The sequence below is a fragment of the Plectropomus leopardus genome, chromosome 18, assembly GCF_008729295.1.
Source record: "Plectropomus leopardus isolate mb chromosome 18, YSFRI_Pleo_2.0, whole genome shotgun sequence".
NCBI lineage: Eukaryota > Metazoa > Chordata > Actinopteri > Perciformes > Serranidae > Plectropomus > Plectropomus leopardus.
The window spans coordinates 28,669,852-28,683,520 of record NC_056480.1 but is presented as its reverse complement, the minus strand read 5'-3'; the positions used below and the strand labels follow the sequence as shown (position 1 = coordinate 28,683,520).

Here is a 13,669-nt window from a genome sequence, read left to right as displayed (position 1 = left end):
CATCACAAAAACTGAATTTGCCGCTATCTCTAAAAACATTTTGGGAGAATCATTTATTACCCTTCTTCTTTTTATACATGTTTTTTCTGGATTGTTAGTTTTGATGATTAGTGTTTTTGGATGATTTGTGATATTTGCTTTTGTTGTGTTGTACTAAGTATACTGTACTTTAAACTTTATATTCTTGTATAATATTGGTTTCTTTTCATAGAAACATGTTCTGTCCCCCATGTGCGGGCTGTCAGAGAGTGACAGCTCTGCTCTGATTGGCCAAATCCATCTCTGCCTCAGCGCTGCTGAACGATGCCATCAGCAGCAACATCACCAAGCAACTGGATAGAATCTTCATAGTAGCTGCTGATTTTAACCAACTCAACCTTCAACTCCAAATATGTAGCAGGATCAAGGACAATTGTAATTTCATTTTTTAAACTCTGTTGCAAAAAAGGACTAATAAATCTAACATCTAACTTCCTGGTTTCAGATAAAGAGGGAATAACAAGCAAACAAACAAATAAATAAATCCCTGAATGACTTTTATTTAACCCCTGAGAAAGTGTGTTCTGTCTCACCTGCACAGCCTGACGTCCCTGCTGCGCATCTGCCAGCAGCTGGATGGTGATGGCCCTGCAGTCCTGCACAGCGTCTTGTAGATAAACGAAGGTGTGGCCGATATGACGGCCCACGCTGCACTCCCTACAGATAGGCACCGAACAAGATTCACAGAAGAAGAGAAATACCTGCAAAAACAGGAAGACAGACGCGCACAGATCAGTTCTGTGTTACGAATATGTATATATGTGTGTGTATTCCCTCTTGCCTGTAGCGTTGCTGATCAGTCTAGATAGTTTAGATAGAGTTGTTGAGTGTTGGAGATATCAGTCGTAGAGATGTCTGCCTTCTCTCCAATATAATGGAACTAGATGGCATTCAGCTTGTGGTGCTCAAAGAGCCAAAAAATAGATTTGAAAAACTCAAAGCAATGTCTCTTCAAAAATCATGACCCAGTTACTCAAGATAATCCACAGACCTCTTTGTGGGCAGCAACTGTATCACTGAGCAGAAGGAAGTGTGCACCTAGTTACTGACATGAGGCATGTGATGGCGCAAGATGTAAACATTAATGGCGTCCTCCTTGGCTGGGCTGTAGCATTAGCTAGCTCAGTGGTGCTAGGTGAGCTAGCAGTAGATGTACGCTTTATTCTGTATCGTGATACCCTTGGTGGGTGTAGTCCCTAGACAGAAAATAGTTCCTACCTGAAACTACTCAAAACAAGCTCTGTGAATTATTTCGAGTAAGCAGATTATGATTTCTGGGAAGAGAAATTACTATTGAATATTTCAAATATTTTGGGTTTTTTTGGTGCTTTGAGCTCCAAAAGCTGAGTGCTATGTAAGAGGGAAAATATGTGTTTTTGATTCCGGGGTGAACTGTCCCTTTAAAGAAATGCAATCGTAAAATTTCTATGCAGTACTAAAACTATACCAAACTGACCCCAGATCAACAGAAGTGAAGGACCTGTATATTTTGATTGTTTTGATATTGACTTGTAGCAATGCGATCATTGTCAATGTTTAGTTAAACACATACACGGACATCTCAGTCATTTGTTAGAGGACAACTCAGCAAAGCTAACGTGTTTTACTCTAGTGACCCAGGCCGACAATGGAATGAGAGTGGCAGGATGAATACAGAAATTGAAAGTGTCACTCTCTCCCCGACTTTCTCTCTCTCGCTCTCTCCCCGACTTTCTCTCTCTCTCTCTCTCTCTCTCTCTCTCTCTCTCTCTCTCTCACACACACACACACACACCAACACACCCCCACACACACACACACACACACACACACACACACACACACACACACAAAGCTAATTAATGAGAAAGGACCATGAATGATAAACAAGTCATGCATATGCATGTCTTTCCAGGGAGGCCCATAGAGGCCTGGACACCCCAGAGACAGTCTCTCTTCCAAAACACAGAGCAAGAAGAGGCACAGAGGGGCTGAACAACACCACTACTGGATCAATACTCATTCTGAGCTACCTTTGAACATCTGTGCAGGAGGGCTATAAAGGGATGTCACATTTTTCACACCATTTATTACTGAAACTATGTTGGCAACAGACTCATGGTTGAGATTTCTGCCTGAAAGAATTAAGTAAAGGTAGCTGAATGTACTATTTTCTTTATTTCCCTTTGATACCTGGAGCCACACCACTTTTTTGTGCTGCTTTCAGATGCAAGCAATTAAACCTTTGAACCCTGAGCAAAAAGGTGTGATTTTTTGGAAGACCCAGGACACGTTGGAGAGACTATGTCTCTCAGCTGGCCTGGGAACGCCTCGGGATCCCCCAGGAAGAGCTGGACGAAGTGGCCGGAGAGAGGGAAGATTGGGCTTCCCTGCTTAGGCTGCTGCCCTCGCGACCCAACTCCGGATAAGCAGAAGAAAATGGATGGATGGATGGATTTTCCATTTAGAAAATTATTTCAAAAACAAAAAGAAAAAATTATCTAGGGAAAGAGAAAAGAGCTTGGGGAAAAACTTTAATTTATTCTAACTTGTATGTATGTTGCTGCTTTGTTTTTACCTATGTTGCTCTCTCTCTATTTAATATGCCCTTTTTTAAAAAGTTATTTTAGACACAAATCTCAGGTATTAAGATATTTCTAGTTCATTTATTTATTTAATTAACTTTTTTGTAATATTGTTAGTCATCGTAGCTGCTAAACCTGAGTCATAACTTTTGTTCTTCTCATGTGTCAACATGTACAGACTGACAGTACCAATTACATATTTAAAATTAGATCACAGAATTGTTATAATTTTTAAGCACCTTTTCCAGGTCATTTACTTCTTTGCAGTTGTTTTTTTCATTTGTCTTTGTTTTGTAAAATGATTTTCAGGTTATTTTCATGTACTTTTTACTAATTTCTTTCACTTTTACTAATTTCTTGCAAATTTTTGGGTAATATTGTCTTTCACTGCTCATTGCCTTCTTCCCATGTTTTTGACAGAAATCAAGCCATATTGCTCTGGTTTCAAAGGGTTAATAAACCTTAATTATAGGTCTTCTTTTGCAACTTTTCTCACATATACACCTATGTACCACACTACTGTGATGAAAGAAGGAAAAGCTGCACCAATCATGGTTGACAAAAAGTAGTCCCTCAGGATGAGAAGAAAATTGTCACTGAAGGTGCTAAAACCTCAGCTTTGCTTCAAAGCTCCTGTCTCATGCTGATTGTTTGTAATGGAAGGCTAATTAAATATGCACAAGCCTCCATATCCCAAAGAGACAGCAGATTAATGGCCTCCAATAGCAGGAAACCTGAGCGGAGGGGGCGGGGCCTGCAATCAATCCATCAATAATGGCTGTTCCCCCGGGGAGCGGCATAATCAAATGAGTCTCACACACCTCCCCCTTTATCTGACTTCCCCCTCCTTTCAGCCTCCTCCCGCAGCTCCTCTCAGATCCTTTTCTTTTCTCGTCCTCTTCTTGCTGTCCCTCTTTCTGCTGAGCCCTGTCCTCCACTACAGCCTCTGCACCACTCCGTCACTCAGTGCTCTGCCCTCCTGTCCTATTCTACCCCCATCCACATCTCAAAATTCCAAGGGGATGGGGACACACAAAGGCAAAGAATGCAGCTGGGCTGGAGCGGAGGAGGAAGGTGGAGGTGGACGATGATGGACACAAGGCTCAGGCAGCTGGGGGCTGAGGGACAGGCAGATTGATGGGGTGGATTGTAGTGAGCGATGGAGCCACAGTATCTACAGGACTGAGATGTGAAGCTCTCAGATCATCAAATGACGTTGTTCCAGTATTGACCATTACATGACGAGTGGTTTCATGAACTATAAATTCTGTGTGGTGATAAGAAAGCAGATCCTGACGTAGAAACGCTGACTCACTGACTTGCTATTAGTGATGTTTATAGGCAGCGCACCTACTGCTCAAGGGAAGAGGCTGAGGTAACCGCAACTGTATCCCCACCACGGTCACATGCACAGCCACCAACATTTCCTGCTGCTAATACAAAGGTGTTATGCTAGAGCACAACTTATCATGCTCTGAAAACCACATCCACTGGGAGGAAAACTATCAGCAATATAATGTGCAACCAAGGGCTGAAAAAGCAGCAAAATGGGCCAGGTCTTTAAAGAATGTAAGCACTGAGGAGGGACTTGTGTTTTTAATTTTGGCTTAGGTGAGGGACATACCAATTGAAAAGGCAGTATTTTCTATTAATTTTAAGTAAAAAAAAGTCACACCCCAGCCACCCCCCTCCTCTGATAAATAAAGTACAGTCCCACAACACCGGCACAGAGGCTAAGTGATGTCCTGCTGTGGACGGAGCCGCGGCAAAACATATTCTAGCCACCTAAAAAAATCAATATCAGTGTAAGTGTTCACTATATTGGATCTTGGATCACCATCTTGTCTCCTCTTTACCAACACAGCAGCAGAGCAGCAGCTCCTCTGTTCAGTGGAGTAAAATGACTTTTTCTCAGTGGAGTCTGGTGTTTTTGATATAACAGCTTCAAATCCCCGTCAGTAAGAGGTGTCTGACAGCAAGGTAAAGCAGTAAAAATTTTCTAAATATAGCGTACACTTAAACTGATTAGATTTTTTTTAAGCCGCTTAAAACTAATCAATGAGGGCAGGGTTTTTTCAGCACCCTTTGATGTATGTGATGCGGCAGTTTTTTACCCTGAAGTTATTGTATAAACAGTTATGATTGTGGTTCGGTCTATATCATAGAATGTATAAATAATATAGCAACTAGCTTAAAGGGGGTATATCTCCACCTGTCGTGGTGGGGTCGACATACTTCAGTCAATAAATGAATTCTCCACCAATATTTGGATACTGGATGTTGGATGGATGGATATTGTTGCCTACTGGAACAAAAGAATCAGTTCCTTCTTCCAGTATACTAGAAACATGCTGTTGCAATAAAACTAACTGAAGTGAGATGAACAGACTGAAAACCTTTACTTCTTAGATGTTGACAAAGTTTTTTCTTAATTTGCAGTTGAAAAAAGGTAATAAATTGCAATATACTGTCAAATATGTTATCCCAATACTAGGAATATTTTTGAAACATTTAAAATTGCAATAATATTATATCATGACTCAAATATAGTGATAATATTGTGATTTCCATACCTAAAAACTATATATGTAACACACATTATATTAGAGAAAACAGTTGACTTGTTGGTTTGACTATTTTAAGTATTATCATATTTTATTTTATTTATTGTATTGGTTTTTACTTAGGTGTGTTTTTACTTTTACTGGTTTATTGGTTAATCTATCATGTAATCTTTTTTTTAAATTGTCTGATTTTAGTATCATTTCATTTAATTTTAACTTTTTTTATCAGTTCTGATTCAGGCTTTTGTATGTTTTATTGGTTTATTCTTCATCTTAATTAATATTTTATGAGTTTTATTTTGATTTTTTATAGATTTGAATCTCTTTTGTCTGCTGACAGCTTTGTTTTGAGCCTGCAGCTTGTAACTCACACTTTGTGCAACACATTTGGCTTTCACCTTGAATGAAATGTGTTCTATAATTCAAGTTTTGCTTGCTTGCTTGTTAAAAAAAAGGAAATCCATTTTTTTATTTGAACATCTATACAAGCTTTATTTTAACTGTTCAGAAATCAATGTGATTGTGTTACCTGTGTTAACATTCAGGCTTTTTGTATGTGGAAACAAAAACAGCAGGGCGTGTTACTGAAAACACTGGAGTCATATTTCACTGAATTCGATCCTATGACAAACAGCTGCAAGAGGCTTCAGATATATTTAATAAATATAATAAAAAACTGCTGCTGATGTGCCATCAACAGCTCAACAGTCCTCGAAGTGAAACACACTCACTCATACACACAAGGATGTAGAATTACATAACACAGCAGCCTCTTGGAATGCCAGTCAATATTATTGACTCATACAGGATACTGGCTCTTCCCAAAGGTGCTATGGAGGGATGCTGTTCCCTTTCTGCCTGCCTCTGTCTTTATCTGCCTCTCTTGGAAACCCATTATTTACAAGCCAAAAATTGCATCCAATCCATGAGGATATAAAAATGCACAAGCCAAATGCTTTGCAAGCCAGGAACACAGCTGCTCCGTTCCACATGTGGTACGAGAACAGAGCAGGAATTTCACAGCCATGCTACTCACTGGCCATGCCGGATACCCTCACACATGCAAGAACACACCCAAAAACTTCTAGAGTGCATGTGACGCAGACATGTGAAAAACAACTTTAAAAGATGTGGAACAGGCGTGGTGTCATGCTAAGAAAGTTGTAAATTCCACAGAGAACAGCCTAGAGGGGGAGCGATCAGTCAGAGGTGACTCACCTCCACAGTTTGTCCATTACACATTAACATGTCGCACGCTCGCACAAAATATACAAGGAGAAGCACATACTGATGTACTGATGTGTGTGCAAAATGCACAACAAACGGCTGCACAGACACACGTCGTGCAGAGTGAAGCTGAAGTATGTTGGGTGTTTTTGCTGCTTGGGGGGGGCTGCAACAAACATGCCATCAGCAGCTATAAAGCTCGGAGCAGCAGGGCTCGGCCACACTGGGGGAAGTGAGTTATTGTATTTCATTAGTGCACCGGATGTTTCTCATTCTCCTTCTCTGCCTATTACACTCGTCCATTATGAATATACACACATACACACTCACATATGTTGGGGTGTTTGAAAATGTCTCATCATAAATTAAAGAAAAAACCTCCTGAAGAACTAAAGGACTATTTTTGTTAACCTTTTTGTCATTTTTTGCAGCCACCTATTCCCGCTGAAAACCAGTCAAAAAAAGCTGAAACAATGTAATTTGATAGGTTGAAATCAACAAAGAGATCAACAACTACTTTCATAATCCATTTGATCTCGTTTCTTTTCACTGAACATTTTACATCTTTGGGTTTTTGGGAATGTTGGTGAAGACGTCACCTTGAGTAAACCATAGTGGGCATTTACCATTTTTTTTGGCATTTAATACAATCATTTAATACAGCAAATTATATCAAGAATAAAACTAATTGTTAGCTGCCACCACAGACACAATTAGATCTAAGTCCTATTCAAAAAGGACGAGTAATTTGTAATAATTGTAATAATTGCAGAGGTCATCTGTTATTTTAATCCTGTGCAAATCTCTGCTATTGAATGCACAAGGTAACGTCTTAAATCAATCATCACATCTTAAATGTCAATATGACAACTTGATTATTACATATACTTTTTAATTTTTTTTTTTATTATCTATCTTGCATGACATCAGCTGTAGTAATTGGATCTTTGAATGACTAAAAATGTAAATTAATTTCAACCATAGTTTGTGAAAAAAATGTCAGTTAATTCAAGTAAAAAACAGACTATGCTAGTCATGCGGGGGTGGAAGTACGATTTTCACAGTACGATAGCTGTCTCAGAAAAAAACAGTTTAAAGGAATAACAGTATTTCAGAGTTGTTATTATGGTCAGTCAGAAACACCCTAAAACAAGTAACAGAAGGGTTAGTTTTGGTTAAACAAATGTTTATCACTATAATTATGACTTGAAACAATTTTTAAATGGAAGTACATGTAAAAAGTCTCGGTTTTGAAAATAACTAAAATAAAGGTGACATTTTCCATCCAGTTGCATTTTTTTAAAATACTGTATACAAGCAATTGTGATAATAGTCAACATTTTTTATTACTGTTTTGTACAAATGTGTCCCTTTGTATCATTGTTTGTCCTCTCTCTAAATTCTGATTTTTTTGCAAATCCATGAAGGCAGTGCAGGCGGAGCTCTTCAAGAGTTCTTTTTTCCTCAGCTGTAGTTTGTGATTGGTTTGGTGGATAATCGATCTGTTGATCCACTTAGAACTGATCAGATCAGATCAATGGCTGAGAGGAGCAGCTGCTGCAAGAGAATGCAACCTTTTAGACCCAGCAGAAAAGTTTCAATTTTACTGCGCCTCATGTTCTACTGCTCTGCCTGTGCCCAGAGTACACTCTGCGCTCCAAGAGTGTGGTGCAATGTATATTTCAACATCTCTCCTAATGAACATTACAGAAAATTCCACTCCAAAAACAGAAAATCTAATAGTGGAGGCAGATGTTTCAATCTGCAAAATAAATATTCAAATAAATAAATGTGTGGAAAACCTTGGTCAACATAGCAATAGTGCATATTTAAAAGCACAAGGGTGGATGTACCCATAGCCTCTTACTGCAAATGCACAAGCAAGCCAAGCACTGAAAAATACTAGTCATGGAATAGTAATTCCAGCAGTTGAGTAGTCGAATATTTTGTCTCTGCTTAACACCACAGTCAAATTGTTAATAATAATGTAAGCTCCCTTCAATAAAAATAATTTCACATAAATACAAACTGCAAAGAAGCAGAGACGCACAAATCCAGCAAGTGAAAAACATTTAATTTTTTTCTATGGTAGCAACGTACTAACACACAATCACATTCTTATTTAGCTAGTTGGCAAAACACTGAAATCTGGAGGAAAACAATGTTAGAATAAATATGTGATGGCCTCGTGCTCACACAGTGGGCAGGCAGCAGTAGGATCAGCCCCCTCTCCTCCCTCCCTCCCCTCTAGGTACTGGGAACTGGGGGAGAGGGCACGAGCTGAAGTAGCCAGTAAAATCACTCGCTGCAGCACTCCCTGCCTGCGTGCACAGCCGAGTGGGGGGAAGGGACAAGGGCCATGTAATGTCACACTGTGGTGCCAGAAAAACCAGGGCCGCTCTGAGAGCTGTGAAAGCACGTTCTCTCCACGAACTTCACCACTTTTCACTGACAGTGAGACACTCACACCATCTGCGATGATCACGTCCAAATGCCATCTCTCAACACTTTCCACCTTAATCTGTACCACGTCTGTCACATGCCAGAAAATGTATTTCACATGTACTTGCACATGTTATGCAATGCCTTTTCAAATTCATGTCTCACATGACTGGAGACTCAATATATAACTAAAATTAAAGGACTTCTTTTGGTAAGTAAAATTATGTTTTTAAATTAAGTAACTGACAATGTTTCAGGTAATAACATGTTAGTTTGAAATCTCATCAAGCCGTGTGCTAAAGCTTCACTGAAAGTTATTGTCTGTCAATCTTTCTCAAATGGAAATTTCCTGCCATTCATCTGTACAGCACCTAATTTCCATTTTTCCTTTTTTCCAGGCTTACAGCAGCAGTGGACAATTTCATAATAAACATAATGAACAAAGTAATTAAAGATAATACTGTTAGTGACCTGATGTGAATGGGTATGCATGATAACATTGGCAAATCATTGGTATCGATACTGCCGATACTGGCTCTAAAATGAATTATCGGTATCTGCCAACATGCTGATGTCTGTAGATATCACAAACAAATATTTTAATTTTTTTTTTTTTTAATTGACAACATAAACATCCACAAAACATCAACCCTAAGTATTTTTCTCAATGGTCAATGAATGAATATTACACACGGGGGGGGGGGGGGTATATATATAAAAGTGGATATATCGATATCAGTATCTGTTATGAGCCAAATGATATGCATATCGGATATGGACAAAAAAATCCAATATTGTGCATCCTTACTTGTGAGGTAAGTAGAAAAGTTTCGAGCCTATATTTACAGATGAGATCTGACTGTTTCCTCTGGCTGTGAATTTTTTTTCCAGCAGCACTGAACCGCAGTTTAGCTAAATGGGATTTGTTCTACAAAGAAACTTTTCAGACAATTACAGTTTTAACCCAAAGAAACAAATTACTTGTCTGTTTAAAGTCGTATTATGTAGGGATTTAATTCTGTTAAATTCTGAAGGTCTTTGAGTATAACACCACAGAGGTAAAACACATAGCACTGTTACACCTCCCCCTCATACACAACATGCATTTGTTGACAAGCTGAGGGATGTGGAGCCGACAAAGACGTTGAAACGCCAGAGAGCCATGTGGACTAACAAGATGCAGCAACATTACCTGATTATGCACAGATATGACTCAGCTCACGTCTACACCCCTTTGTTTGCAAAATGTTTGCATGTGGAGTTTGTGTGTATTCAAATAAACTGTTGCCATGATGTCTATGTACTGTGACTTACTGGTTACATTGGAGAGGGTCATTTATTACTTGCTGGTGGAAATAGGTTTGTAAGGTATCAAACTTAGAAGGCTTACTGGAAAACTGAGAGACAACTTTATGGCATTAGATGGAATTGTTTTTTTATTTGTATGCAAGCCTGCGACATAACTTAGGTTAGATGACTTTTAGCACCTGGGAAAGCTGCTACACACGAAACAACAATAACACCGATAATACAGCCTACATTGCAATCCATTATAAATAGCATCTGCAGAAGTGTACCTTGCTTCTTTTTAGCTGAAGGCTCGCGTAAGACATAAATGCCATAAAGCTGTTCACACTTCTCGCGAGAGGACAGCACACTGCCGATCAAGGCCACATATAGACAATAGTGGCCCTAATAAAAACAGAAGTCTTTCCTTTCATATGATAACATCGTGAGAATGATCCCTGAGTGTACAGATATGCAAAAACATCCAAAAACAGTAGTATGCATGCAAGGGCCAGTTGTTGGAGATGTAACTTTGTGATGACCAAAGTGCGGCCGTGACGTCACAGTTGTCACAGGATCTGCACATTTCCAGTTTACACAGCAACAGACGGGGTTGCGTTTTAAAAAGATTACATTCTGGAAGCCAGTTTCAAAAGTTTGTGTTTTCAGGCCCCCAAAACACCGTTGTCGTGTGAATGAAAGGCCAAACCGCAACCAAAGTTTAATGTTTCATGCAGGAACTGTTGCCATGTAAACGAGTCACATAGTGCTGAAAGCAAGCGACCACGTCACTCTGTGGGAGTGGGATAGATGCCGTTCTCCCTGTTAAAAGTAAGTGTTCTATTAGATCAACTAACAAACTGCTATTTTTATGTGGAAAAGCTACAGGACATTGCTTTAAGTCCACTGGCGAAAAATGCATGTCCCAGAAACTTTGCATGGATCTTTAAAATGTAGAGTTTCTTAAGTCAGTTTGTTTTCTTTTATTACTGTTGTGAACATTTAAGTCTTTTACACCCTAACTGCTGTAGGCCTGTGTACTCTGTTGTCTGCCTAAAGGAGTGAATGCAAACAAACACACTGCGGGGACATTTCTAGGAGCCGATGACAGATATGAGTTTGCTCAGCGGCTAAAGACAAACATATGTAAAAATGATGGATTGCTGTAAAGAAACAGACAAACTTTGTGGAAAACACTACATTTACTGTACTTCTACAGCCTTTGTTTCCTCATGATAATCTCTTTATTTTAAATAGTTGTCTATCCAGAGTAGATTCAAGGAGCCTGAATGCACTTCTTTCAATGACCTGCTTTATAATCACTTACTTACGTATAATGTCACCTGGAGGCTGTTGCCACTGAGTAGCCCACTGCAGCAGTTAGAGCTCACTTTAAAGTTAGTTAAGAGGGCGAGCATTACATCTTCATAACCCAACCTGGAATTATGCCAGTCCAGAATAGAACGAACGAATGAATAGAATATTTTACTCTTACCTGTTGTGCTATTTATCGGTCTACATAGCATTTAAAAACTCAATAATGTCACTCAAGACAATCCACAATGCCTGCTGTGTGCAGCTTAATGTCGAAACTATTTTCTTTATATTTAACTACACCCACCAATCACATCACTGTGCAGAAAGAAGCGGACATCTGCTGCATTACAGCACAGCCCAGAGGGATGCCATTGACGCTTATATCTCACGCTATCGCAAGCACGAGCCTCGCATCCATGAGTAGATGCACGCTTCCTTCTGAGCAGTGATGGTTCCTCCATAAACTGCTGACAACAAGATCTGGTACAGTCAGTAAAAAATTTATTTTACACCCACGCTGAATAAGATGACAAATGTGGGCTCTCTTTTAACTGTATTATTCCCATTTGATGCTTGTTAAAAAAAAGAAGACAATATTTAATCATTTGAAAATTAGTAAATTTGAAAAACGTCACACACATCAACAAATACAAGAGCTGCTGTAGTTAACTACAGAAAACAAATTTGTCATTACACAGAACAAAACTTATTTTTCAAAACACTCCCTGATTTATACTAATTTCATGTGTTTTTTCAGGCCTAGAGAATACAATAGGAAAATACCATGACTTTTCCACGTTTCCCATGATTGAGGAACCCTGTGAATTATGGTTTAATTTTGAGGATTCCATTATATTCCAGATAAAAGTCATGTCAGGTAAGACTGCAGAGCATTTGAGAGATTTGAACGCAAGTGAGTCTCCGATATGCCTCATTCCAACACATCAGGCAGAAGCAGGTGTCAGCACGACCTTGGTGCAAAAACACAACATTTCTGCCTCCTTGAACAAACTATGGCAGTGATCGTGCTGTTAAGTGTTTTCTGCACAGCAAAAAAAATTGGGCAGATTGGGAATGTTACAAAACCAGCTGTCCTGTCTGCATTATTATCTGTCTGTGAGGAAACTCTCATCAACGTTCTGCAGCTGTTACAGTCAGGGCTGAGAATTAAGCAAAGAGAGAAAGATTAGCCAAGTTACTTCACTTATGAAGCGCTAAATAGACAGCACCGGCCCTAAGCCAGTCTGGTATGTCCAGGCTAGATAATCTGAGGAATACCCAATCCAACATTCCCAGCAATCCCAGAACACCATCTGCCAGACAAAGCTCCTCTTATGAAGCTCTCAGCAGACACCAACACTAATCTTCCCCTAACACCCTCCATATCTTGCTCACATGTAGTTTTTCCCCCTCTCTCTCTGTTCCCTCCATCATTCTCTCATAGCTATTTTCCTTACTCCTCCACCGCTGCCCCGCCCTCTCGTGTCGGCAACCCCTGTTGGCTTGTTGCCACGGACACAACACGCATACGGACATGCCTGCCGATGTTTTGAAACTCTGCCAGATACGACGGGGGGGGCGGTGGCTGCAAGCCGGCCGTCTGATTGGATGGCCCGACAGCGGAGAAGGAAAACAAACCACAGTCAGCTGGCCTCCTTAGCCAGCGAGCATGTGACTGACTGTTGTGTGCTTAATACTTGAGTAGTAAAAAAAAAAAAAAAAAAAGGAGCAGAGGAAGTGAAAGGGAGGTGAGATAAAGACCAAGGGATGGAGAAAAATGAGTTAAACAACAATATGAAAGAGGAGAAGAGAAAGAGGGAGAAATGTGAGCGGGGCTTACTGCTGCCGGCAAACATGAAATGGAGAAGCTGTGTGAATCAAGTGTGCAGCATGTATACAGTCACAAACCAGCTATTCCTTGTTACTGTGACATTAGAGATAACAAAAAACCCTCATCCATAGTGCCTAAGGTACAGTGCATTAACATGCTCCATTCACAAGACACATGACAAACATTTATTGCTTTGTACTCGGCTCAGTCCCAAAGCCCTCGTATATATTCACTGCCCGTTTGCTGGACACTTACACATGTACATGACTGGCATACCAACGTGGCAGCCTAAGGAGCATGACCTTTACAGGTAATGGCATGGTTACACAAGTTAGCTAAAAACATCAACATGTACAAATCCATGGCAAAAGGCAGAATTACCCATGAATACAAAAAAA

The 13,669-nt window shown here is 39.8% G+C and overlaps 1 protein-coding gene across 1 annotated transcript in view; it reads right to left on the bottom strand.

Annotated features, from left to right (window-relative positions):
* trim71 (tripartite motif containing 71, E3 ubiquitin protein ligase) overlaps positions 1 to 13,669 on the bottom strand; it is a 48,052-nt gene that overhangs the window by 21,648 nt on the left and 12,735 nt on the right. Inside the window, exon 2 of the mRNA XM_042506770.1 lies at positions 573 to 740. Within this exon, the coding sequence (XP_042362704.1) occupies positions 573 to 740 (168 nt within the window). The remainder of the gene's footprint in view (positions 1 to 572; positions 741 to 13,669) is intronic.